The sequence below is a fragment of the Salmo salar genome, chromosome 09, assembly GCF_965601325.2.
Source record: "Salmo salar chromosome 09, fSalSal1, whole genome shotgun sequence".
NCBI classification, from domain to species: domain Eukaryota; kingdom Metazoa; phylum Chordata; class Actinopteri; order Salmoniformes; family Salmonidae; genus Salmo; species Salmo salar.
Genome location: NC_138299.1, coordinates 93,733,859 through 93,759,062, shown reverse-complemented (window position 1 = coordinate 93,759,062; position 25,204 = coordinate 93,733,859). Strand labels below are relative to the sequence as shown.

At 45.7% G+C, this 25,204-nt stretch overlaps 3 protein-coding genes and 1 non-coding gene across 13 annotated transcripts; 2 read left to right on the top strand and 2 right to left on the bottom strand.

Annotated features, from left to right (window-relative positions):
• Positions 1-466: 466 nt before the first annotated feature.
• On the bottom strand, positions 467-3,066 carry LOC106612161 (uncharacterized). Of its 2 annotated transcripts, XM_014213093.3 has the most exons (5): positions 2,872-3,066; positions 1,897-1,995; positions 1,406-1,552; positions 1,026-1,192; positions 467-910 (listed from the first exon to the last, which is right to left on the bottom strand). In XM_014213093.3, exons 1-5 carry the CDS (start codon positions 2,983-2,985, stop codon positions 739-741), a joined length of 699 nt encoding a protein of 232 aa, XP_014068568.2. In that variant the 5' UTR covers positions 2,986-3,066; the 3' UTR covers positions 467-738. The 2 variants fall into 2 exon arrangements, with proteins under 2 accessions (XP_014068568.2, XP_014068569.1); XM_014213094.3 differs by lacking the exon at positions 1,897-1,995.
• A 3,294-nt stretch (positions 3,067-6,360) lies between these two features.
• LOC106612158 (NTF2-related export protein 2) lies at positions 6,361-10,971 on the top strand. 2 transcript variants are annotated; one of them, XM_014213089.3, is made up of 4 exons: positions 6,361-6,577; positions 8,854-8,940; positions 9,102-9,246; positions 9,457-10,971. In XM_014213089.3, the coding sequence occupies exons 1-4, from the start codon at positions 6,563-6,565 to the stop codon at positions 9,639-9,641; spliced, it is 432 nt and encodes a 143-aa protein (XP_014068564.1). In that variant the 5' UTR covers positions 6,361-6,562; the 3' UTR covers positions 9,642-10,971. The 2 variants fall into 2 exon arrangements, with proteins under 2 accessions (XP_014068564.1, XP_014068565.1); XM_014213090.3 differs by lacking the exon at positions 6,361-6,577 and adding an exon at positions 7,817-8,108.
• Position 10,972: 1 nt separating this feature from the next.
• Positions 10,973-22,256, bottom strand: LOC106612159 (uncharacterized). Of its 8 annotated transcripts, none has more exons than XR_014378836.1 (4): positions 22,149-22,256; positions 21,641-21,698; positions 21,429-21,548; positions 10,973-15,778 (listed from the first exon to the last, which is right to left on the bottom strand). It is a non-coding gene; the product is annotated as an uncharacterized LOC106612159 (transcript). The 8 variants fall into 8 exon arrangements; XR_014378834.1 differs by having other exon boundaries at positions 21,429-21,543; XR_014378835.1 differs by lacking the exon at positions 22,149-22,256 and having other exon boundaries at positions 10,973-13,732; positions 14,025-15,778; positions 21,429-21,543; positions 21,641-22,127.
• Positions 22,257-22,279: 23 nt separating this feature from the next.
• On the top strand, positions 22,280-24,804 carry nek12 (NIMA-related kinase 12). The gene is made up of 4 exons (XM_014213088.3): positions 22,280-23,422; positions 23,587-23,817; positions 23,965-24,162; positions 24,241-24,804. The coding sequence occupies exons 1-4, from the start codon at positions 22,417-22,419 to the stop codon at positions 24,291-24,293; spliced, it is 1,488 nt and encodes a 495-aa protein (XP_014068563.2). The 5' UTR covers positions 22,280-22,416; the 3' UTR covers positions 24,294-24,804.
• Positions 24,805-25,204: the final 400 nt, after the last annotated feature.

The window sequence follows — 25,204 nt, the reverse complement described above, 5'->3', positions numbered from 1 at the left end:
TTGATTTGTTTAACACTTATTTGGTTACTACATGATTCCATATGTGTTATTTCATCGTTTTGATGTCTTCACTATTATTCTACAATGTAGAAAATAGTAAATATAAAGAAAAACCCTTGAATGAGTAAGTGTTCTAAAACTTTTGACCGGTCGTGTATGTAGACGAGGTGATTCATTTAATCAAAGTTGTTAAGACACCAACTTATTGCATCTTTAAAAAAAAAGCTTTATGCTGCATTTCTAGAACAGTTTCAAATGTCATACAACATAGGGTCCTCTGGAAAGTAGCTGTAGGATATTATCATGGTCAGTCTGAGATACCTCCAGTCCAGTCAGAATTGCTCTTTCCTCCAACAAAAATGCTGCCATACAGTCTGTATCTCAATAGTCCACAGTACCCTCCTCATCCCCTCTCCTCACATCCCAACTCTCTTCTCCTCGTCTCCTTCATCTACACTGATCTGTAACTGGAATGGTTGAAAATCAACACCCCCCCGGACTGGAATATAGAGGATTGGTCAAAACAATATGGCAAAGTTCATCCTGTTTTCTCAAATCAGTGCAGATGGAGAGATGAGGAGAATGGATGGAGAGATGAGGAGAATGGATGGAGAGATGAGGAGAATGGATGGCGAGATGAGGAGAATGGATGGCGAGATGAGGAGAATGGCTGGAGAGATGAGAGGAAGCCCATTTAGACCACTGTCGACTGGATCTTCTCGCTGCTTCAGTGTGTGGTCAGGTGGAGCAGACGTTTCCTCCTTCTACGATCCTCCTCAGCAGTGTGGCCAGACCTCCTTTAGAGATCTGTAATGGCGTCTTCTCCTCCTTGTTCTCTATGTAGATGCTGGCTCCGTTCTCCACCAGGAGTTTCGCTGCTTCCACACGCTCCTCATCACACGCCAGGTGGCTTGGGGAGACAGAAATATTTAGCATGGAGTATAAACAGTATAAAAAGTGTAGAAAATAGCTTCAACACACATCTAGAATACACCTTCAATACACACACACACACCAGTGCTTACAGTGCAGTGTTTCCCTCAGAGTCCTGTATGTTGGTTGAAGCGCTCTGTTGAAGCAGCAGCTGGATCAGACGGCAGTTGCCCTTGGTTGAGGCTCTGTGTAGGGGAGTAGACTCCAGCTTATCTGTGACATTAGGGTCCGCGCCACTCTCCAATAACAGGAGGGCGATCTGTGAAGAAGACAAACCATGTGCATTACCAACCAACATAACGTTACAGTTATTTTCTGCTTTAATAGCTGCATAACTATTGTAGCAAAGCCAGGGGAACACAGTTGGTTCTGACAGGGATTGAACTAGCAACATTCAATCCCAAGACAGACATACTAGCCATGTGCCAACTAACTAACGCACTTGAGGAAATCAGATCCAGTGTTGGTGTACCTCGTATCTGTCCTTGGAGGCAGCGTAGTGCAGAGGGGTGCAGCCGTTCTGGTTGACTGAGTTCAACTGGGCTCCTTTGTTAATCAGTGACTTCACTATCTCCTCTCTGCCTGCAGATGCTGCGATGTGGAGGGGAGTCCAGCTGGCCTGGGGACAAGGACAAGAGTCTCAGATGGACAGTAACTTCTTCTTCTAGGATAGTAATATAGTGATAGAGGGAGTAACTGAGCAGGCATGAACCACAGGCTCAGTGGTTAGAGTGTATCTCCTGTAACATACAGGTCCAGAGTCTCCAGATTGGCAGAGGCTGTAGAAATAGACTTGCATGTAGGGGAAACTACTACCAAAAGATACTTATAACCAACTCATCTACTCACCTGTGCTACTACACTTACAACATCAATTGAAGGCCAATTTAAGATCAAATTATTGCAATGCAACAACTCAATATAATTTTCCAATGTTGCAGACAATGACTTTGCAATATTTACATCATCTTGCAGGTTGACTTCCACCCCCAGATCCAGCAGTAATGCTACGATCTTGATGTGTCCTGCCGAGCATGCCCAGTGGAGAGCGGTCCTTTGGTCCTGGGAGACCGGAGGAATAAGGAAGGGGACATGTGGATGTATCAGCAAATACACACTACATGACCAAAAGTATGTGGACACCAGCTCGTCAAACATCTCATTCCAAAATCATAGTGCCAACTTTACAGCTGGCACTATGCATTCGGACAGGTAGCGTTCTCCTGGCATCTGCCAAACCTAGATTCATCTGTCTGCCTGCCAGATGATGAAGCGTGATTCATCACTCCAGAGAACGCGTTTCCACTGCTCCAATGGTGGCGAGCTTTACACCACTCCAGCCGAGGTTTGGCATTGCGCATGGTGATCTTAGGCTTGTGTCTTGCTGATCGGCCATGTAAACCCATTTCATGAATTTTCCAACGAAAAGTTATCGTGCTGACGTTGCTTCCAGAGGCAGTTTGGAACTCGGTAATGAGTGTTGCAACCGAGGGATAGACAATTTTTACACGCTTCAGCGGTCCCATTCTGTGAACTTATGTGGCCTACCACTTTGCGGCTGAACCGTTGTTGCTCCTAGAAGTTTCCACTTCACAATAACAGCACTTTCAGTTGACGGGGCCGCTCTAGCAGGGCAGAAATTTGACAAACTCACTTGTTGGAAAGGTGGCATCCTATGACGGTGCCACGTTGAAAGTCACTGAGCTCTTCAGTTAGGCAATTAACGTTATATTGCAATTTTTTGTCTATGGAGATTGTATGACAGTGTGCTCGATTTTATACACCTGTCGGCAACAGGTGTGGCTTAAATAGCCGAATCCACTCATTTGAACTGGTGTCCACATACTTTTGTATATATAGTGTAGCAGCTAACTGACTGCTGCCTGAAGCAGCGAGCTAACGTTAACTGGTTATTCAATTCAAGTGATGATCATTTACCTGGTCCGTTTTGCAAGCGAGCGATTTATCCGTTAAAATGCATGCCTTTAATTTGTCAAATTCCCCAGTGAAGGCTAAATTACAGACCTCCACATTTGAAACAGTTTGCTCCATTACAAACGATAGCTAGCTCAACTCACTATGCGGCAAATTGAACTGAAATAAACAGCAACATGATTCAGGAAATTACCTAGATTCTATTTCCGGGTTAAGTGCGGTTAAATCAAGGTTTTAGAATAAAAGCCTCCAGCAGCATGGTGGGAATTTTGCTCCACTATTTGTGGAGGGACCGGAATAGCAGCGCTTTGGAAAATGTTTTAAAAATGATGGGAAAAGGGAAATCTTCCCTGTGGCTCAGTTGGTAGAGCATGTTGTGTGCAACGCCAGGGTTGTGGGTTCGATTCCCACGGGGGGCCAGTACAAAAAAAAAATGTATGTAATGTATGCATTCACTACTTACTGTAAGTCGCTCTGGATAAGAGTGTCTGCTAAATGACTAAAATGTCAAATGCAAATGGTAAAACTTCTGGAATTCCACTGTTGGGAGAAGGAAACATCACAGTTGTATCAAGTAAAGAAAAAGAAAATGTCTTAGGTGGTGCGTTTGAAGCGGTTCATAGATGTGAGCACCTGGGTGATGAGAGTAATAGGAGACATGGGGAAAAGTTAAATGAGCACAGATATGTTTTAAAGAGAAAAAGGGAGTCAGGAGATGCTATGGATGCAAAGTTCTCTATGTTTGAGATGACAAGGGTGTTGGAGGGCTGCAGGTGGACTGCTCCTGGAGAAGATAGGGTGTTATGTGATGTTTAAGCACGCACTGGACAGTATGTTGGAAGCATTGTTAGGGTTGTATAATAAGGTGTGGAAGACTGGGTTGATACCTGCTGGGTGGAAACAACACAATTGAATGTCTCAAACACATTAAGAAGGAAAGAAATTCCACAAATTAATTTTTAAGAAGACACACCTGTTAATTGAAATGCATTCCAGGTGACTACCACATGAAGCTGGTTGAGAGAATGCCAAGAGTGTGCAAAGCTGTCATCAAGGCAAAGTTTGGCTATATTTTGATTAGTTTAACACTTTTTTTGGTTACTACATGATTCCATATGTGTTATTTCATAGTTATGATGTCTTCACCATTATTCTACAATGTAGAAGCTAGTAAAAATAAAGAAAACCTTTGAATGAGTAGGTGTTCTAAAACTTTTGACCGGTAGTGTAGATAGGGTGTGTTAGTTTAAGTATTTAAATATGTGGTTTGATGAGAGGCCTACGTGGAAGAGACATGTTGAGCATATTGAAATGAAGTTTTGGAAGGTGTTGAACCTCATGAGGGCAGGTTATTTTTTTATTTTATTTTTTCACCTTTATTTAACCAGGTAGGCCAGTTGAGAACAAGTTGTCATTTACAACTCCGACCTGGTTATGATCGGGGGTTGGATAGATAAACACTGTTGTGTACTCTATGTACCAGGCATTGATCAGGTCATCATTGAATTATAGGTGCTTTGTATATGGATCGGTAGCCAAAATGGTACTACAGCACCTGGATAGGATACAGTCAAGGGCCCTGAGATTGTGTGTGGGTGCCTCCATGACGACACCTGTTGAGGCATTGCAGGTGGATAGTGGGGAACTGCCACTGAGGATAAGGCAGGACAAACTTGCATTAGCGTACTGGCCGAGGTTGAAAGGGAGTACAGAAGGACATCCTGCGGTCACGACAACTGCAGAATGCTGGTAGTGAGAAGTGGCGGTAAGCAGAGGGCGTACGGTGGACAATTGGCAGAAGGTGGTAGAATATGGACTGGGGTAGAGAGAGATAAGGCCGGCAATTGCATTGGGGAACGTCCCTCCGTGGCTGTTTCCGAAACCAAGCGTAGATGTGGACATGATTGAGGATGTGAGACGGTGTGTGGAGAGATATATCATCGTTTTATCCGTTTTTATATACAGATGGTTCAAAGGATCCAGTCAGTTGTAAGGTGGGGGCATGGGTGTATTTACCAGATTTCACTGTTAGAGTGTGTAAGAGGTTAACTGATTATGTGTCAGTGTATGCGGCCGAGTTAATGGCAATGATTATAGGTTTGAGATGGGCGGAGGAGGTGAAACCACTCAGAGTGGCGTTCTGCTCTGATTCGGCTGTAATGTTGAGTAGTGTGAAGACGGGCAGGTTGGATAGGGGAGATTGCAGAGGATGGGAGTGGTGGTAAGCTTTTGCTGGGTTCCCGTCCATATGGGTGTGGAGGGTAATATGAAGGCCGATGTGGTGGCTAAGAGTGCTGTGAGGAGAGACGGGGTAGATATTCTGGTCCCGCTGGGCTGCAGGGAAGTCAAGTTTTTGCTCAGGGCTAAAGGGATTGATCTTCGGCCAAGGGAGTGGGATGCTAGGATTGGAGAGGATGGGAGTGGTGGTACTAGTAGTAAGGGGAGGCAATTTTATCGTGTGCACCGGTCAGTTAGAGAAGAGGTGGGGAGTATGGTATGTAGGAGAGAGGAAGTTGTGTGGGGTAGATTACAGTTTGGGCACACAGGCTTGAAATCTACGTTATGGGTGATCGGGAGACTTGGAACAGGTCAGTGTGATGAGCGTTTAATGGAGGAAGCGGTGGAGCATGTGATGATATTTTGTGGACTGTATGACGTAGATAGCGAGAGATTGTGTGAAAGGGTTAGCGAGGCTGGATGGGTTTGCGTGGTTTAGTGGGGGGAGGAAAGGGGTGTTTAGGGCTATATTTCACTTTCTTAGAGGAACAGGACGAATGAAGAGAATTTAATATAGGTAGGCCATGATTGGGCTGACACTACAGTACAGTAGGTGACGTTGTGTGAACCTTAAAAGTTGGATGCGGCCCGCCAACACCATCGCAAAGAAGAAGAAATACACTAGCGGCGTTCAATGGTATTTGGTATTTTGGTATTTTATTAGTATCCCCATTAGCTGTTGCAAAAGCAGCAGCTCCTCTTCCTGGGGCCCACACAAAACATGAAACATAATACAGAATGACATAATACAGAACATCAATAGACAAGAACAGTTCAAGGACAGAACTACATACATTTTTTAAAAGGCACACGTAGCCCACATATCAATACATATACACCAACTATCTAGGTCAAATAGATGAGAGACATTGTGCCGCGAGGTGTTGCTTTATCTGTTTTTGGAAACCAGGTTTTCTGTTTATTTGAGCAATATGAGATGGAAGGAAGTTCTATGCAATAAGGGCTCTATATAATACTGTACGTTTTCTTGAATTTGTTCTGGATTTGGGGACTGTGAAAGGACCCCTGGTGGCATGTCCGGTGGGATAAGTGTGTCAGAGCTGTGTGTAAGTTGACTATGTAAACAATTTGGGATTTTCAACACATTAATGTTTCCTATAAACAGAAGAAGTGATGCAGTCAGTCTCTCCTCAACTCTTAGCCAAGAGAGACTGGCATGCATAGCAATGAAAGTAAAGTTCATTGCAAAGGACTTTTATTTTGAAGAAACATTATCTATAACCAGCGGAAGTAATTACATCACTCGATCGTCCACATAAAAATTATGTTGAATCACACTAATTTTCATAAACATCGTGGTTTTGAAGTTGCATTCTGTGGTATTTGATATATCTCGCAAATGTAGAAATTGCCTGTCCATTTGACGAGGAAAGACAACGAAAACAACTCTACAGCTATGGCTGCAACAATTGTAAGTTTATCGACTAGCCAGCTAACTAGAATAAGCTAAACTCGTGTTCTTTATTGTAGCTACGTTTTTAGTTATTAGGTTATATATTTGTAAAGCTACCTAGTTACACAAACCCTAAATGCGGGACACTGTTCACAAAAGCCTGATACTGTGGGATTATCCCACCAATGCAGCTAACGAGATTGGACAGAGAAGGCGGGTTTGAATCAATGATTTATATATGACGTTACACCATTAGTTTGGACCAGCAACCCTGCCAGTTGTGATATTATATACTTTCTTTGTCCCTGAGAGGAAATTTGACTTGCCGCTGCTTCCACATAAATACGTAGAATCAATTGACACCCACACAAGTAAATAACTCCATGCCAGGCTGTAGGAAGGCCTACCGGCACTGGAGCTGCCACTAACCTACATCATGGTGTAGTGCCATCTACATTTCAGGAATTTAGCAGACGCTCTTATCCGGCGCAATTTACAGGTCCTCCATGGGAATTGAACCCGCAATCCTGGCGTTTCAAGAGCCATGCTCTACCAACTGAGCCACACAGGACCACCTACCTATAGACCTTCATCGTGGTGAACTGCCACCTACCTACAGGCCTTCATCATGGTGAACTGCCACCTACCTACAGGCCTTCATCATGGTGAACTGCCACCTACCTACAGGCCTTCATCATGGTGAACTGCCACCTACCTACAGGCCTTCATCGTGGTGAACTGCCACCTACCTACAGGCCTTCATCGTGGTGAACTGCCACCTACCTACAGGCCTTCATCATGGTGAACTGCCACCTACCTACAGGCCTTCATCATGGTGAACTGCCACCTACCTACAGGCCTTCATCATGGTGAACTGCCACCTACCTACAGGCCTTCATCATGGTGAACTGCCACCTACCTACAGGCCTTCATCATGGTGAACTGCCACCTACCTACAGGCCTTCATCGTGGTGAACTGCCACCTACCTACAGGCCTTCATCATGGTGAACTGCCACCTACCTACAGGCCTTCATCATGGTGAGCTGCCACCTACCTACAGGCCTTCATCATGGTGAACTGCCACCTACCTACAGGCCTTCATCATGGTGAACTGCCACCTACCTACAGGCCTTCATCATGGTGAACTGCCACCTACCTACAGGCCTTCATCATGGTGAACTGCCACCTACCTACAGGCCTTCATCATGGTGAACTGCCACCTACCTATAGACCTTCATCATGGTGAACTGCCACCTACCTACAGGCCTTCATCATGGTGAACTGCCACCTACCTACAGGCCTTCATCATGGTGAACTGCCACCTACCTACAGGCCTTCATCATGGTGAACTGCCACCTACCTACAGGCCTTCATCATGGTGAACTGCCACCTACCTACAGGCCTTCATCATGGTGAACTGCCACCTACCTACAGGCCTTCATCATGGTGAACTGCCACCTACCTACAGGCCTTCATCATGGTGAACTGCCACCTACCTACAGGCCTTCATCATGGTGAACTGCCACCTACCTACAGGCCTTCATCATGGTGAGCTGCCACTCAGTGACATTCTTACAGTGCAAGCACACAACTACCTCTTGTGCCATAATTTGATCTGAGGAAGACTGCCCACCCCTGGGTTACAGGGAGACCAATCATTTCAGCTCAAAGGCCACATCGGGATTTCAAAATTTAGGGAGGCCCGCACAGATTTTTCTGGGGACCAATTTGTTTGTCAAAAGCAATGTACTGGTGAAAAAAAGGCCAGTTATTTTAAAACTGATATGTCCATTTATAATTTCTACAGGCTTTATAAACTGATATGTCCATTATAATTTCTACAGGCTTTATAAACTGATATGTCCATTATAATTTCTACAGGCTTTATAAACTGATATGTCCATTTATAATTTCTACAGGCTTTATAAACTGATATGTCCATTTATAATTTCTACAGGCTTTATAAACTGATATGTCCATTATAATTTCTACAGGCTTTATAAACTGATATGTCCATTATAATTTCTACAGGCTTTATAAACTGATAGGCCCATTATAATTTCTACAGGCTTAATATCTAGTTTTAGACATTCCCCTGCTGTTACCCATGGCTCTGTAACAGCAGGGTTGCTATGGTTTGACACAGATCCTATTTAATAAAATTTGTTCTAATATGTATTTCTATGGTCTGACTATTCCCCCTAAAAAATCAAATCTAAGGCATATATCTGTATTGACCAAGTTGTTAATGGCTGTCATTCAAAATCAATCACACCTCTTGTCCCTTCTCCAGGATTTCAGGACCCGCGTTGATGCGTCATGCAGGTATTCCGAGGAGTTCACCAACATATATTATGACTGCATGGACAAGAAAAGGAGGGTAGGTACTGATTCACCTGGGCTCTGTGTGAATGCATTGAACCACACTGGTACAAACACCTCCCTCGGGAACCCTACTTTGGAAAACACTTCTTTGTGAGCGTCTTGAAATATCTCAACTGTAGCTAGATAGCTAACTCCTTACTGTTGATCTTCACCCAGAACTTGATACGGCTCTACTTGGACAAAGCAACCCTGGTCTGGAATGGGAATGCTGTGTCAGGGCAGTCTGCTCTTGGGGACTTCTTTCAGTCGCTTCCCTCCAGCGAGTTCAGTGTCCAGACTCTTGACTGTCAGCCAGTGCACGGTGAGATTCTTTCCCTCAATTTTTATTGGGATTTCTTCAGTTACAATGTAAACATGAGATGTTATACATTCAAAAAACATGGGAACATGTTTTAAAGTAGAAATGACTCATATTAAGTATAAATAATCAGACAATAGAGAAACAGAATGTGATCTTGCATGATCAGGATGGTGAAACGAGGCCACCGCCACTCCTTATGTTCCCATACAGAACAGGCAACCCAGGGCCAGACCACGCTGTTGGTGGTGACAGCAGGACAGGTGAAGTTTGACGGACAAAAGCAGCGTTACTTCAATCAGAACTTTCTCCTCACAGCCCAGGCTTTTCCCACCAGTGACCAGCCTGTCTGGAAGATCGCCAGTGACTGTTTCCGCTTCCAGGACTGGAGTAGCTGAGGCCTACTTTTATCTGCTTTCAGGGTCGTACTCATTAGGGCACACAATGGCAACGGACTACAAAAAAAGCATTTTATTTTTTATTTAACCAACAGACAAGTCAGTTAAGAACATTCTTATTTACAAGGACAGCCTACACCGGCCAAACCCAGACAACGCTGGGCCAATTGTGCGCCGCCCTATGAGACTCCCAATCGGTTGTGATACAGCCTGGATTCAAACCAGCGTGTCTGTAGTGACTCCTCTAGCACTGACATGCAGTGCCTTAGACCACTGAGCCAGGGGGTCTGTAGTGACTCCTCTAGCACTGAGATGCAGTGCCTTAGACCACTGAGCCAGGGTCTGTAGTGACTCCTCTAGCACTGAGATGCAGTGTCTTAGACCACTGAGCCAGGATCTGTAGTGACTCCTCTAGCACTGAGATGCAGTGCCTTAGACCACTGAGCCAGGGGGTCTGTAGTGACTCCTCTAGCACTGAGATGCAGTGCCTTAGACCACTGAGCCAGGGTCTGTAGTGACTCCTCTAGCACTGAGATGCAGTGTCTTAGACCACTGAGCCAGGGTCTGTAGTGACTCCTCTAGCACTGAGATGCAGTGTCTTAGACCACTGAGCCAGGGGGTCTGTAGTGACTCCTCTAGCACTGAGATGCAGTGTCTTAGACCACTGAGCCAGGGGGTCTGTAGTGACTCCTCTAGCACTGAGATGCAGTGTCTTAGACCACTGAGCCAGGGTCTGTAGTGACTCCTCTAGCACTGAGATGCAGTGTCTTAGACCACTGAGCCAGGGTCTGTAGTGACTCCTCTAGCACTGAGATGCAGTGTCTTAGACCACTGAGCCAGGGGGTCTGTAGTGACTCCTCTAGCACTGAGATGCAGTGTCTTAGACCACTGAGCCAGGGTCTGTAGTGACTCCTCTAGCACTGAGATGCAGTGTCTTAGACCACTGAGCCAGGGTCTGTAGTGACTCCTCTAGCACTGAGATGCAGTTTCTTAGACCACTGAGCCAGGGGGTCTGTAGTGACTCCTCTAGCACTGAGATGCAGTGCCTTAGACCACTGAGCCAGGGTCTGTAGTGACTCCTCTAGCACTAAGATGCAGTGTCTTAGACCACTGAACCACTCGGAAGTCCAATAATCACACAATAGACAAGTTTCAGTCTGTTTGGTACCTAATGAGTACAACCCTGCTTTAAGATGGTGTTTTTTATGCCAGTATCTACCAGTCTTATAATAGTTGGTAAATATGCCCTTTCTTTGAAGTTACACTGTGTATGTTAATGAAGGTACTGTGTACCTAAAGTCTTTTGTAATAAAATAAATACAACAAAGTAGTCAGAAATACAAAAATGTTTTATTTACCACCAAAGCATGTGACCCCTGGAATGAAAACTGTTTACGAAGACATGTCAATATCTTACTAGCCTCATAACATTACTTTCAGTATTCAGGTAATGAAACAAAATGCTATTTCCCATGTGGTAATTGTTCTAGTCAATTTAAATGTGCACTGAATTACAGTGGGATGTAAACCTGTGTTCCGATTCTAAGAGAGTGGGAGTAAAGTTATGGCAGCCTAATGAACCGCGTGTCCTCAGCCTAATGAACCGCGTGTCCTCGGGTTCAGCCTAATGAACCGCGTGTCCTCTGGGGTTCAGCCTAATGAACCGCGTGTCCTCTGGGGTTCAGCCTAATGAACCGCGTGTCCTCTGGGGTTCAGCCTAATGAACCGCGTGTCCTCTGGGGTTCAGCCTAATGAACCGCGTGTCCTCAGCCTAATGAACCGCGTGTCCTCTGGGGTTCAGCCTAATGAACCGCGTGTCCTCTGGGGTTCAGCCTAATGAACCGCGTGTCCTCTGGGGTTCAGCCTAATGAACCGCGTGTCCTCTGGGGTTCAGCCTAATGAACCGCGTGTCCTCTGGGGTTCAGCCTAATGAACCGCGTGTCCTCTGGGGTTCAGCCTAATGAACCGCGTGTCCTCTGGGGTTCAGCCTAATGAACCGCGTGTCCTCAGCCTAATGAACCGCGTGTCCTCAGCCTAATGAACCGCGTGTCCTCTGGGGTTCAGCCTAATGAACCGCGTGTCCTCTGGGGTTCAGCCTAATGAACCGCGTGTCCTCTGGGGTTCAGCCTAATGAACCGCGTGTCCTCTGGGGTTCAGCCTAATGAACCGCGTGTCCTCAGCCTAATGAACCGCGTGTCCTCTGGGGTTCAGCCTAATGAACCGCGTGTCCTCTGGGGTTCAGCCTAATGAACCGCGTGTCCTCTGGGGTTCAGCCTAATGAACCGCGTGTCCTCTGGAGTGAAGGTGGATACGGTTTAAACAATTCATAATCATCTGGAGATCAAACTAATACATTCGACCTGGGGGAAAACATGCCGAATAATATATTTATACCTTCCCTGAGTGACACATGCAAAACAAACCAAATATCATGTTTAATAGGGTAAGAATGTATTGAAAAGTAAAACAGACAAGCATTGAGATTTGAACAATTCAGTTTATCAAAATATGACTTGGCTCTTCTCAATGGATGGATGTAACATTCTTCATAAATAACCAGCCACTGGGAAGTGAGAGCTCTGCAAGGCACAGTAATGTCACTACTGCCATCTTACCACTAGAGGGCAGCAGAACTATATCATTGACCAAATCGATGAGCAACAACGTATTTACAGAACACAGAGAGAGAATACACAGAGAAAGAATACACAGATATTCCAAAATACATTGTTACAAAACGGGTACAAACAGCTTAGTTTGGAATGGTAGGTAGACGCTGACTGTTGGAATGGTTCCATTTCCTCAATGTTCCGTTTGTTGGTGAAAGTTGAGGACTTTCTACAGTTAGGACTCATCAGTGTCTTTTCCTAATGACAACGATGCAGGGCAGAACTGGACGCGCTCAAACTGGTTAATAGGGGTATTCTTTCCACCCACGCCCACCAGCCTGGGTACCTAACGGCTTCCACGCCCACCAGCCTGGGTACCTAACGGCTTCAACGCCCACCAGCCTGGGTACCTAACGGCTTCCACGCCCACCAGCCTGGGTACCTAACGGCTTCAACGCCCACCAGCCTGGGTACCTAACGGCTTCCACGCCCACCAGCCTGGGTACCTAACGGCTTCAACGCCCACCAGCCTGGGTACCTAACGGCTTCCACGCCCACCAGCCTGGGTACCTAACGGCTTCCACGCCCACCAGCCTGGGTACCTAACGGCTTCCACGCCCACCAGCCTGGGTACCTAACGGCTTCCACGCCCACCAGCCTGGGTACCTAACGGCTTCCACGCCCACCAGCCTGGGTACCTAACGGCTTCCACGCCCACTAGCCTGGGTACCTAACGGCTTCCACGCCCACTAGCCTGGGTACCTAACGGCTTCCACGCCCACCAGCCTGGGTACCTAACGGCTTCCACGCCCACCAGCCTGGGTACCTAACGGCTTCCACGCCCACCAGCCTGGGTACCTAACGGCTTCTCTATTGAACAACACTACAGCTGCATCCCAAATTACACTCTATTCACTTTGTAGGTAACTACTTTTGAACAGGGCACATAGGGCTCTGGTCAGAAGTAGTGGACTATATAGGGAATAGGATGCCACAAGATAACACGTCAGCTGAAGCAGAAACGTGACTGGCACCGACTGAGACTACATAAACTAACAGCGGAATGTTGGTGACTTTGGCTCAGGTCAGGGGTCGCCAACCCTACTACTGAACTCCAGCCCTGCTCAAACTAACACCAAATTCAACTAATTGGCTGCTTGTAACCAAGACCATGATTAGCGGAATCAAATCTGTTAGAGCAGGTTCTGAGCGAAAGCCTGCACACCCTTCATCTCTCAAGGTCTGCACCCCAAGTAGAACCCTATTCCCTACATAGGGCTCTGGTCAAAAGTAGTGCACTATTGGCATTAGGTGAAGTTGTAGGTCATTACATTACGGCCTCCCATACATCCTCTCTATGTGCTGGAGGTAGTGGTTCTTTAACTCTTTCCTCTTCAGCTTGAAGGCATCAGTCACCATGCCTGTCTCAGGGCTCTGTGCTGAGCTGGACCTTCACTGGGATCTCAAACCTCTGGAGTTAAACTAGAGGAGGGAGAAGGAAGGAAGGAGCGAGAGAAAGGTCATTACAATCTGAGACATAGCCATGCTTCCATTAACTTGTCCATAGATTTTTGTCTACATTTAGAAAGTTTGTATAGAAATTTTACTAAACAATGTGTTTCAATGATCCTGTTAGGCAAATTTGCATTCATAAAGCGGCGACAGCCTGCATAAGGCCCAACAGTGGCGGTGCCATAATACCCATAAAACCTAGCGGTCAAACAGGGAAAGATGATTGGAATCTGTGTGTAGCTGGAAAGGTAGGATGACTGACAATAGTGAAGGTGAACAGGTCATGGATTAGGTGACAGGAATGGAGGAGACCGAGGCAGGAATTCCTTTAACCACATATTTACTGGGTAGTTTGTCTGTGCTGCATAACAAAGGAAACAGAATAACATGTATCCAATCAAATTCATAATCACAAAAGTCAAATCATAACATTCATTGTCATTATTAACCTAATGAGGTAATTCAGCAATTCAGTTCAATAGGAATTCAATATGAAGCAGAATGGAGTTATTTAGGATCATAAGTATTCATCATAACCATGAGAATGAATCTATCAGTTATCAATTATTCAATCTATAATCTCAATCAATTTGATATCAGAATTGATCAATTCAGCAAATAATAATAATTTCATATTTCATCCTTCCAGGTTAGTCTTCATATGTACATGTCATTTCATTACATTTTAACCATATATCAATGGCATAATTGGCCTGTGATGATCTGTAGGGCCATGAACATCGTCCATGACATAACACAACACTGATCATATAGTTCTGCTCACTGCAGTGGTTAGAGGTCAGAAGTTAGAATGGATCAGAAGCACCCGTATAGGCTGAGAGACTTGAGATAGCTGGAGTTAGAAGTTGCTAGTAAGCACAGATCTAAGATCACCTCACCCTCTGCCAATGTAAACATCTACCATTAGGGGCTGAGAGGTAAAACTGATCTCAGAGGCTCGGGCTCACCTGTTAGTCATTTAGCAGACAATCTTCTCCTCCTATTTGAATAGAGGAAGTGCGCTTCCTTGTTTATTTTAGGTCAGCTAGAGCTGGGTGAAGATAATGTGTTGCAAAGAGAGGTAGTTTTATGTAAACCGTGAAGACATTTAGAAGACATGGAGCTTCATGTGAACTGAGCGCAACAATAGGCATAAGTAGCACTGTGACCGGTGTGTGTGGGGCACTGTGACGGGTGTGTGTGGGGCACTGGGACGGGGGTGTGTGCGGCGGCACTGGGACGGGGGTGTGTGCGGCGGCACTGGGACGGGGGTGTGTGCGGCGGCACTGGGACGGGGGTGTGTGCGGCGGCACTGGGACGGGGGTGTGTGCGGCGGCACTGGGACGGGGGTGTGTGCGGCGGCACTGGGACGGGGGTGTGTGCGGCGGCACTGGGACGGGGGTGTGTGCGGCGGCACTGGGACGGGGGTGTGTGTGGCACTGGGACGGGGGTGTGTGTGGCACTGGGACGGGGGTGTGTGGGGCACTGGGACGGGGGTGTGTGGGGCACTGGGACGGGGGTGTGTGGGGCACTGTGACAGGGTGTGTGGGGCACTGTGACGGGCGCGTGTGGGGCACTGTGACGGGCGCGTGTGGGGCACTGTGACGGGGGCGCGTGTGGGGCACTGTGACGGGGGCGCGTGTGGGGCACTGTGACGGGGGCACGTGTGGGGCACTGTGACGGGGGCGCGTGTGGGGCACTGTGACGGGGGGGGTGTGGCACTGTGACGGGGGTGTGTGGCACTGTGATGGGCGTGTGTGGCATTATTTCTGCATTCTAGTGATAGAACTAGAAAACTGACATTTCCGACTTGCTAACTGGTTGAAGTTATACACGGGCTGCGTTCAACCAGATAGCAAGTCGGACATTTCAGAGTTTCCTAGTTCCGATTAGTTCCGAACCTGAGAGGAAATGAGGAGAGGAGCCTTATCGATGCCAAGGATCCAGAGACAAGTAGGGGCTCACTTTAGGCTGATGCCGTCTGGTTCCAGTCCACTCAATCCAAACAGAGTAGGCCTAATGTTGGAACAGAAAATAAAAGGTATTAATATGTGAAGAAAAAGGGTTCGTGAAAACAGGGAGAGCAGGGATGGTCAGGTTGGATATCAGGGATGGTCAGGTTGGATATCAGGGATGGTCAGGTTGGATATCAGGGATGGTCAGGTTGGATATCAGGGATGGTCAGGTTGGATATCAGGGATGGTCAGGTTGGATATCAGGGATGGTCAGGTTGGATAGCAGGGATGGTCAGGTTGGATAGCAGGGATGGTCAGGTTGGATATGTCAAAATAACAAGAGGTCTAGAACAGGTAGACAAGAGAATCCTAACCTAATGATCTTATTGATAGATCTAACCTGACCATCCCTGATATCCAACCTGACCATCCCTGATATCCAACCTGACCATCCCTGATATCCAACCTGACCATCCCTGATATCTATCCCTGATATCCAACCTGACCATCCCTGATATCCAACCTGACCATCCCTGATATCCAACCTGACCATCCCTGATATCCAACCTGACCATCCCTGATATCTATCCCTGATATCCAACCTGACCATCCCTGATATCCAACCTGACCATCCCTGATATCCAACCTGACCATCCCTGATATCCAACCTGACCATCCCTGATATCCAACCTGATCATCCCTGATATCCAACCTGACCATCCCTGATATCCAACCTGATCATCCCTGATATCCAACCTGACCATCCCTGATATCCAACCTGATCATCCCTGATATCCAACCTGATCATCCCTGATATCTATCCCTGATCCCAGGTTGGATAGCAGGGATGGTCAGGTTGGATATCACGGATGGTCAGGTTGGATATCAGGGATGATCAGGTTGGATATCACGGATGGTCAGGTTGGATATCAGGGATGGTCAGGTTGGATATCAGGGATGGTCAGGTTGGATATCAGGGATGGTCAGGTTGGATATCAGGGATGGTCAGGTTGGATATCAGGGATGGTCAGGTTGGATATCAGGGATGGTCAGGTTGGATATCAGGGATAGATATCAGGGATGGTCAGGTTGGATATCAGGGATGATCAGGTTGGATATCAGGGATGGTCAGGTTGGATATCAGGGATGATTAGGTTGGATATCAGGGATGGTCAGGTTGGATATCAGGGATGGTCAGGTTGGATATCAGGGATGGTCAGGTTGGATATCAGGGATGGTCAGGTTGGATATCAGGGATGGTCAGGTTGGATATCAGGGATGATCAGGTTGGATATCAGGGATGGTCAGGTTGGATATCAGGGATGGTCAGGTTGGATAGCAGGGATGGTCAGGTTGGATAGCAGGGATGGTCAGGTTGGATATCACGGATGGTCAGGTTGGATATCAGGGATGATCAGGTTGGATATCAGGGATGGTCAGGTTGAATATCAGGGATGGTCAGGTTGGATATCAGGGATGGTCAGGTTGGATATCAGGGATGGTCAGGTTGGATATCAGGGATAGATATCAGGGATGATCAGGTTGGATATCAGGGATGGTCAGGTTGGATATCAGGGATGGTCAGGTTGGATATCAGGGATGGTCAGGTTGGATATCAGGGATGATCAGGTTGGATATCAGGGATGGTCAGGTTGGATATCAGGGATGGTCAGGTTGGATATCAGGGATGGTCAGGTTGGATATCAGGGATGGTCAGGTTGGATATCAGGGATAGATATCAGGGATGATCAGGTTGGATATCAGGGATGATCAGGTTGGATATCAGGGATGGTCAGGTTGGATATCAGCGATGGTCAGGTTGGATATCAGGGATGATCAGGTTGGATATCAGGGATGGTCAGGTTGGATATCAGGGATGATCAGGTTGGATATCAGGGATGGTCAGGTTGGATATCAGGGATGGTCAGGTTAGATCTATCAATAAGATCATTAGGTTAGGATTCTCTTGTCTACCTGTTCTAGACCTCTTGTTATTTTGACAAGAGGGTAGTTGACTAGTACAGTATGTCAGGAGGCTCCATTAAAAAGGGAATGGACTCCCAATCAAAATCCTATTCTCCCTAACCTGGGGCGGCAGGTAGCCTAGTGGTTAGAGCGTAGTGGTTCGTTCTTAACTGACTTGCTTAGTTAAATAAAGGTACAATTAAATTAAAAACCCTTACCCAACCCCTTACTCTAACCCTGCAACTAACTTCTAACCCTAAATTATAACTTTTTACAAGTGAGAACCGGCAAAAACCGGCATTCTCCTGGCATCCGCCAAACCCAGATTCGTCCATCGGACTGAATCGTGATTCATCACTCCAGAAAATTCATTTCCACTGCTCCAGAGTCCAAAGGCGGCGAGCTTTACGCCACTCCAGCCAACACTTGGCAAAGTGCATGGTGATCTTAGGCTTGTGTGCGGCTGTTCGGCCATGGAAACCTATTTCTTGAAGCTCCCAACGAACAGTTCTTGTGCTGATGTTGCTTCCAGAGGCAGTTTGGAACTCGGTAGTGAGTGTTGAAACCGAGGACAGACAATTGTTACGCACTACGCGCTTCAGCACTCCACAGTCCCGTTCTGTGAGCTTGGGTGGCCTACCACTTCACGGCTGAGCCATTGTTGTTCCTAGACATTTCCACAGAGCAGCTCTAGCAGGGCAAAAATTTGACAAACTGACTTGTTGGAAAGGCGGCATCCTCTGACGGTGCCACGTTGAAAGTCACTGAGCTCTTCAGTAAGGCTATTCTACTGCCAATGTTTGTCTATGGAGATCGCATGGCTGTGCACTTGATTTTATAAAACTGTCAGCAACGGATGTGGCTGAAATAGCTGAATCTATTCATTTAAAATGTCAATGATCTGCATACGGATTACGCTTTTATTAAGATTACAGTAGCCAGCTAGCAAATAATACCCTGTTTACATGGCAAGCTCGAAACATCCTTATCTTCAGCCGCCAAGCCCGGTCAGTCGATCCCTCTTGCCAGAACGAATTGACCGACAGTTACCTTTTGTGATCTCTGCCAGTAAGGGAACCCGGAAACAATACATCATCTGATTCCATATTCCTGGGCCAATGAGCTGGCAAAGCAGGATTCTTACTTCCTGCTTGGTGCTTCTAGGTTCTTTTTTAAAGGGGTTGTATTATTGAATTGATATAATTTTAGGTTATTAAATTACTTGGATTTTTAGTGGTATACCGTTGGTTGCATGAATAAAAAGCGAGGTAATGTCAAACACATTCATTGTATCGTGTATGTTACGAGAGCTGTGGACAACTTTGTATCCAAAGTAAGTTTCTGCAGCAAACAACTCAATGGGTATTCATTCACAGACATTTTCAGGGGTGAAAGTAAGGCGGTATGGTCCAGTACGGCGTTCCACCAAAATAAATAGTGGGGGTACAGTGTAACGGCAAAACAATTAATACTACATGCCCCAAAAGCTATAGTCTATTACACAATGATTTAACATTACTGCATGTCAGCTGCATAAAAATGTGCTTATTGGCTGGAAACTGGGTGGTATAAGACCCAAATTGCATTGTGGTTTGAGTAGAACACTACATTTTGTCAAGATGAGTGGCCGAGACCGAGGCGTGTGTGGACAACCATGGAGGCCTAATGACAATCCCACAATGCCATTACAATACACCAGGTGTTTTAGAACTGCTGTCTCTTTCTATTCATCAAATTGCGGGTGCATACACCTTCTCCCTTCTGCAAACACTGTTGGGGTTTGGATGCTGGAATTATTTTCTGAGTGAACTAATGTGCACAAGTAGCCTACAGGACCGCCTTTGTTAAGTGATTGTTTGACAAGCAGATGAAAACATCATGACCGGTTGTGTTTCTGCCACATTAAAATGCATAGGCGGTGTGTCCATAAGGCTAGGGGAAGCTAAGCTTTCCCTAAAGTAAACGGAATTAAATTGGCAAAATGATATAGCCTAATTAGCTGACTCCTAAAATAGTCTACTACAGCAGAAAGCATGATTTGGCCACAGAGGATCATTAGCTTGTTAAAAAGAAGCGGTGGATTGTTTTGAATCGCATAGCCTACATTCAGAAGGGCCCACAATTCTTGTTCTGTGGGTTTTATGGCGGACTACAACCCAAAAAGGTGTATTGCCGCCACCAACTGGACGGGTGTATTGCCCCCCCATTAAAAAAAATAAAAAAATCCATAGTAATAGTGAAACTAACTTAATCCACCCTAAAAAAAAAAGAGTACATTGCCAAAACAAACAAAACTCCCACTTCTTCCTTCGTTTAATTCTCCATATCCCCCTTCTCAGGCTCTAGGACCTGAGAGGTTGGTACGGCTTGTTCCAATATTCCATGTAACTCCTTCGCTGAGAACTCTTTCAGTCCGAGGAACCGCTCCGCCGCATCCACTATGATTTCTATCTTCCTGGACCTTCCCTCCACCTTGGCAGTGCCATTAATTACCACAGCTATAAAGGCCACAAAGTCCACCTTAACCTTTAAATGTCAGGATCCTGCTGGTGAAAGGAAACACCTGCAGCCTGCAGTGAAGGTCTATCCACCACCATAGACTCTTCTGGTGCGCCATTCAAACTCTCAACCTTTTTCCCAGCTGCAGCATATGAAATGCTCTGTACAACCCTGACTTTGGACACCTCATTCTCTTTCACCGTTGTGGGGCGTTAGAAAGACGTGGCTTCATGGTTCCCACCACCATTTCAACATGTCACATATTCATCACTTTTATAACATATATGATCTTTTCCACAACTTGGACATCTCTGCTTCTCCCTTCTGCAAACACTTGCTACATGACCAAAATCTTTACAATGATCCCACTGCGTTGGTCTTGGGATAAATGCTCTGACTCTGTAGTTTATATACCCCAACTGCACTGGAGTAGGGAGAGACTCCATATCAAAAACCAAAAGAATAGATAGACTCTTCACTTTTTAAACCATTCACCCGACGTGCTTCAAATCACTCCAGGAATATTTTTCATCTCTTGAAAATCGAATTCCCACGAGACGCCAGATAATCCCCTTGAGGGGTGCCCTGTTCCGAAGACACACACACAACACTTCAAACTTATCAAATAGGTTAAGACACAGCGCACGTTCCTTCTGATCCTCAGAAGCACAAAAAATCTAAACAAGCCCTCCTCTCGTGATCCTCACAGCATTCACTTTACCCAGCATTCTGCACCAGTTTGGATAACTAAAATGGTTTATTCAGGGTTGGTACTCTGCTCAGCTGCTCATTAACAAACAGTACACCTATTAGATACGAAGGGTCATTCTCATCACTGTACACTACTTTGCTCCGTTTTCCATTATTTAGGGCAATACTCCAATTCTCCTTGATTATACCGCTATTGTATTCAGAGTCCACTTCATCATGCGCTTCTGCCATCTAACCCCACAATCTGTGCAGAGCTGCAAAAACATTTTGCAACAGACCAAAAGATTTGCAACAGTCTGCAACTAATGAATACACCCCAAGTTCTCTCATCCGAACAATATTATTGAAAAACGAATAAGTGGTAGACAGCAAGACAGAGGATACCATCCAGTGGATCTTTTGGATACTAGCAGACAGCACCCTATTCAACTACATGATAAACCAATACATTACACTACCATAATAAACCAATACACATTTGAGAGATCGTAAGGGTGAATGTCTGTTGAGTTGGTGCATGGGAAAGGCTCTCGTACCCCTTGTCTGGCTTTGTCTTCACTGTACTGGGAGGCCACTTCACTGAAGCGAACCCCGGACTTCAGTTTCTCCATCGCCTCCATGCATTTAACATGTTTCTCACACAGGATATGTCTGAGCTGGGCAATACATTAAAACAACATAGTTAGCTGTCTATGCTCAAATGAGACGTTAGCTAGAATGTGTGGCATTGCATAGACTCGCTACCTGCCTTAACAGAAGTGCCTCCTTTTATCGTCTTCTCTTCCTTTTTTCTTTGTCTCCTCCACCTGAATGATAACGTTCAACATAATAACATGACTAACATGGAGATAGCTACCTAGCTGCTAGCTAACTGCACACAGGCTGTGTTGTAAAGTTAGCTAGCTAGTTAGCATGTTTCTCAATCCAACATGCCTAGTCGATTTAGTGAAGAATAAAGTAACCTTTGCCTCCCTTGCCACCAAGGTGGCATTCTTGAAAATACCCTTTACATAAAATGAATGGACAACTGGAAATATAACTTCCAGATAGCCATCTACTACAAGACACGCTTTGTCGTGCTGTTTCTGCTTTATCATAAATGTGCGCTAAACTGCGCGGAAGTAAACGAGAAATTGCGCATGCATCATCCAGTTTAGATGTTTTGAACAATACTAATTTCCTATACGCACCGTTTAATATTACATCGTTTTCCCATGCATATTGATTTTAAAAGGCTATTTATGATGTGTGCTCACCGGGTTTCCTTGGGGTAAATTACAATGTTATTAAGCTTCACTGGAAAAGTTTCTAAACACAACAGCATTTTCGACCAATAAAAACCCCTGTTATTTCTCCGGTGGGCTGAGCCAGACGGTTACTATGGGAATCAGACTAAACACAAGGTTCAAGGTGACTTTTGTTTTTGTTGTGCGAGATTTTCTCTGATACAAGTACTTGTACTTCACACCAAGACATGGAATGTAACTTTTTTTAAATCTCATTAATTGAGATGGCTGATAACTAATGAACATTTTAGTAACGATAATGGAATTGTACAAGAAGATTCTGTGTCTGGGAAGAGGTGGAGCAGCAGAAGTATTCCTGATGAAACACGCGGAGTCTAAGAAACTGCATGCAGTGAAAAGAATACAAGCAGACGACTCTCGCAAAACAAAGACCAAAGACGCCATCCTACAAGAAGCTGAAATCATCAGGAAGCTGAATCACCCTCACATAGTGACCTGCAGCGAGGCTGTCTTTGACTCAAATGATGGATACATCTATATAGTCATGGACTACTGTGATGGAGGGACACTGGATGACAAAGTCAAGGAGAGAAAGACAGGGGACTATTTCCCAGAGTGGATGATAATGGAGTGGTTTGTACAGGTTACCATGGCAGTCAGCTACATTCACTCAGCTAGAATCCTCCACCGGGACATCAAAACCTCCAATGTGCTTCTAACTAAGAGAGGCGTGGTAAAGGTGGGGGACTTTGGGATATCCAAGATAATGACCAACACAGTGGATATGGCTCGTACCTGTGTTGGTACCCCCAGCTACCTGAGTCCAGAGCAGTGTCAGGATGTCCCATACAGTTCTAAGTCTGATGTCTGGGCACTGGGATGCTTGCTGTATGAGATCTGTGCTCTCAGACCGCCGTTCGCTGCCTCCAACCTGCTCAGTCTGCTCTATAAGATCATCAGAGGAGAGTACAGCCCTGTTCCCCAGACCTACTCAGACAGCATCACCTCTCTGGTCCAGATACTGCTCTGTCCGGTGCCTGAGGACAGACCTAGTGCTGGAACCATACTGGACACGACCTATGTACGGGAACATCTCAGGGAGTTTGTCAAGCACAGGGAGATAGAGTTAGCAGTGTATGATAATGTAGACTTGAGATCCATACCCCTCTCTAGTCGGGTCTGTGAGTCTGTGAGAACACCTGGCTCTGTGAGTTCACCTGCAGATAAGACCATGGCCGTGACTGCAGAATGGAAGGAGGACAGCAGCAGTGACAGTAACTCTGGTACTCTGATTACATGCTTAACTCTTGCATTGTTTAGGCCCTATTGTGTTTGTATGCTGTCTTTGGTGCTTGTGTGACACTCTCTCTCTCTCTCTCTCTCTCTCTCTCTCTCTCTCTCTCTCTCTCTCTCTCTCTCTCTCTCTCTCTCTCTCTCTCTCTCTCAGGACCACTTCCACTCACACCTTCCTATACAGGGGAGGAGGGGGACAGTACAGAGCCCTGTCCCAGTGATAATGAGGAGGTAGAGGGTGATGTGGACAGCGTAGGTCAGTCTGACTACTCTGAGGACTTTGATGGCGACAACAGCTTGTCTTCCATAGAGGAACACAGAGAGGACGAGGCAACCTCTACACCTGTTAACCCTGTCACAGAGGATGTCTCTATGGAAGATAATGGTACATCTGATAGAGACAATTAGGCCTAATAAACAATGTGTTGGTCACTCAAAAGTTGTGTGCTAGATCCTCATAGATAATCCACTATAATCCATTATAAAGGGTTACAGTTCAGTACTTTAATCAACCATTCACGTCTGTGTACAGTGACCCCTGAAGCGGAGGACCCTAGTGAGTACCCTGATGACTTTGAGGAGGAGGAAGACGAGGATGTGATGATGGTGGGCCACTATGCTGGCGCTGCTCTGGAGCTCCCTGCAGAGGGTGATGGGGAGGAGTTTCAGCTGAGGGACGCAGGGGGCGTGGCTGTCACGCTGAAGACTCTGAGAGACACCTATATCATGGGTAAGTGTGTGTGTGTGAGTGTGTATGTGTTTGTGTGTGCCTGCCTGTGTTGTTGAGTGTCTATGTGTGTCATTGCAGAGGTCATCGGCCCCTCTCTCTACGAGCAGATCAGCGAACGGTCTCAGCCCTGAAGACCAGCAGCCACACTTTAAACACACGCTGGGGACCTGACCACCTGGAAAACTGCAATCTCATATTCACTCTCAACCAAGAGGGTAAACTCAAAACATTTAAATGGTGGAACCAACCTCCAAACCTGGACTTGATGCACCATGACTTTACCTGTAGGCCTACAATGCCGCAAGTTTATGTTGGGGAATGATTTGTCATCCATCATGGTTCCTAACATTGTAAACAGAAGAGGGTGCTATCAGGCTTTTCATTGAAACTGTGGAGGGGAAAATACCCTGAGTTACTGTGGCAGTTCACAGCCCAAACTGATTTGAGGTTTCACGACACCGGTAGCAAGTTCAAAGATTAGAGGAGATACCACCTTGAAGTGTGAACATCTGTGGGAACACCCTCCTTCAAAATACCTTGAAGTGAAGTAAGCAGAAATCTGAAGGGGTTTTTATTTGTTCCCTCCCGGAAGCAGTGGAACTGTAGAAGGTGCTTGAAAAATAAAGAAAATGGATTCACTTATGATGTCAAGTAGAAACTTTCCTTATTTATCTATTTAATTACTTCCATGTAAATGCATTTCTATGTTGTCTCAAAATGTTTTACTTCATGTACTACTGAAGAAGAAATCCCATAAATTTTTACTGAAATGTTTGGCAATATGCTAAACTCAGCAAAAAAAGAAACACCCCTTTTTCAGGACTCTGTCTTTCAAAGATAATTTGTACAAATCCAAATAACTTCACAGATCTTTATTGTAAAGGGTTTAAACACTGTTTCCCATACTTGTTCAATGAACCATAAACAATTAATGAACATGCACCTGTGGAACGGTCGTTAGACACTCAGACGGTAGGCAATTAAGGTCACAGTTATGAGACCTTTCTACTGACTCTGAAAAACACCAAATGAAAGTTGCCCA

Bases quoted from the DNA above. Each gene is read 5' to 3' on its own strand.
- LOC106612161 (XM_014213093.3), bottom strand. From the start codon at position 2,985: ATGGAGCAAACTGTTTCAAATGTGGAGGTCTGTAATTTAGCCTTCACT. The intron at 1,553-1,896 runs GTAAATATTGCA...CCTTGTCCCCAG, and splicing joins AAGTCAACCTGCAAGATGAT to GCCAGCTGGACTCCCCTCCA. The intron at 911-1,025 runs GTAAGCACTGGT...TGTCTCCCCAAG, and splicing joins TCTGAGGGAAACACTGCACT to CCACCTGGCGTGTGATGAGG.
- LOC106612158 (XM_014213089.3), top strand. The intron at 8,941-9,101 runs GTAGGTACTGAT...ATCTTCACCCAG, and splicing joins GCATGGACAAGAAAAGGAGG to AACTTGATACGGCTCTACTT. The intron at 9,247-9,456 runs GTGAGATTCTTT...GTTCCCATACAG, and splicing joins TGACTGTCAGCCAGTGCACG to AACAGGCAACCCAGGGCCAG.
- nek12 (XM_014213088.3), top strand. From the start codon at position 22,417: ATGAACATTTTAGTAACGATAATGGAATTGTACAAGAAGATTCTGTGT. The intron at 23,423-23,586 runs GTACTCTGATTA...TCTCTCTCTCAG, and splicing joins CAGCAGTGACAGTAACTCTG to GACCACTTCCACTCACACCT. The intron at 24,163-24,240 runs GTAAGTGTGTGT...GTGTCATTGCAG, and splicing joins GAGAGACACCTATATCATGG to AGGTCATCGGCCCCTCTCTC.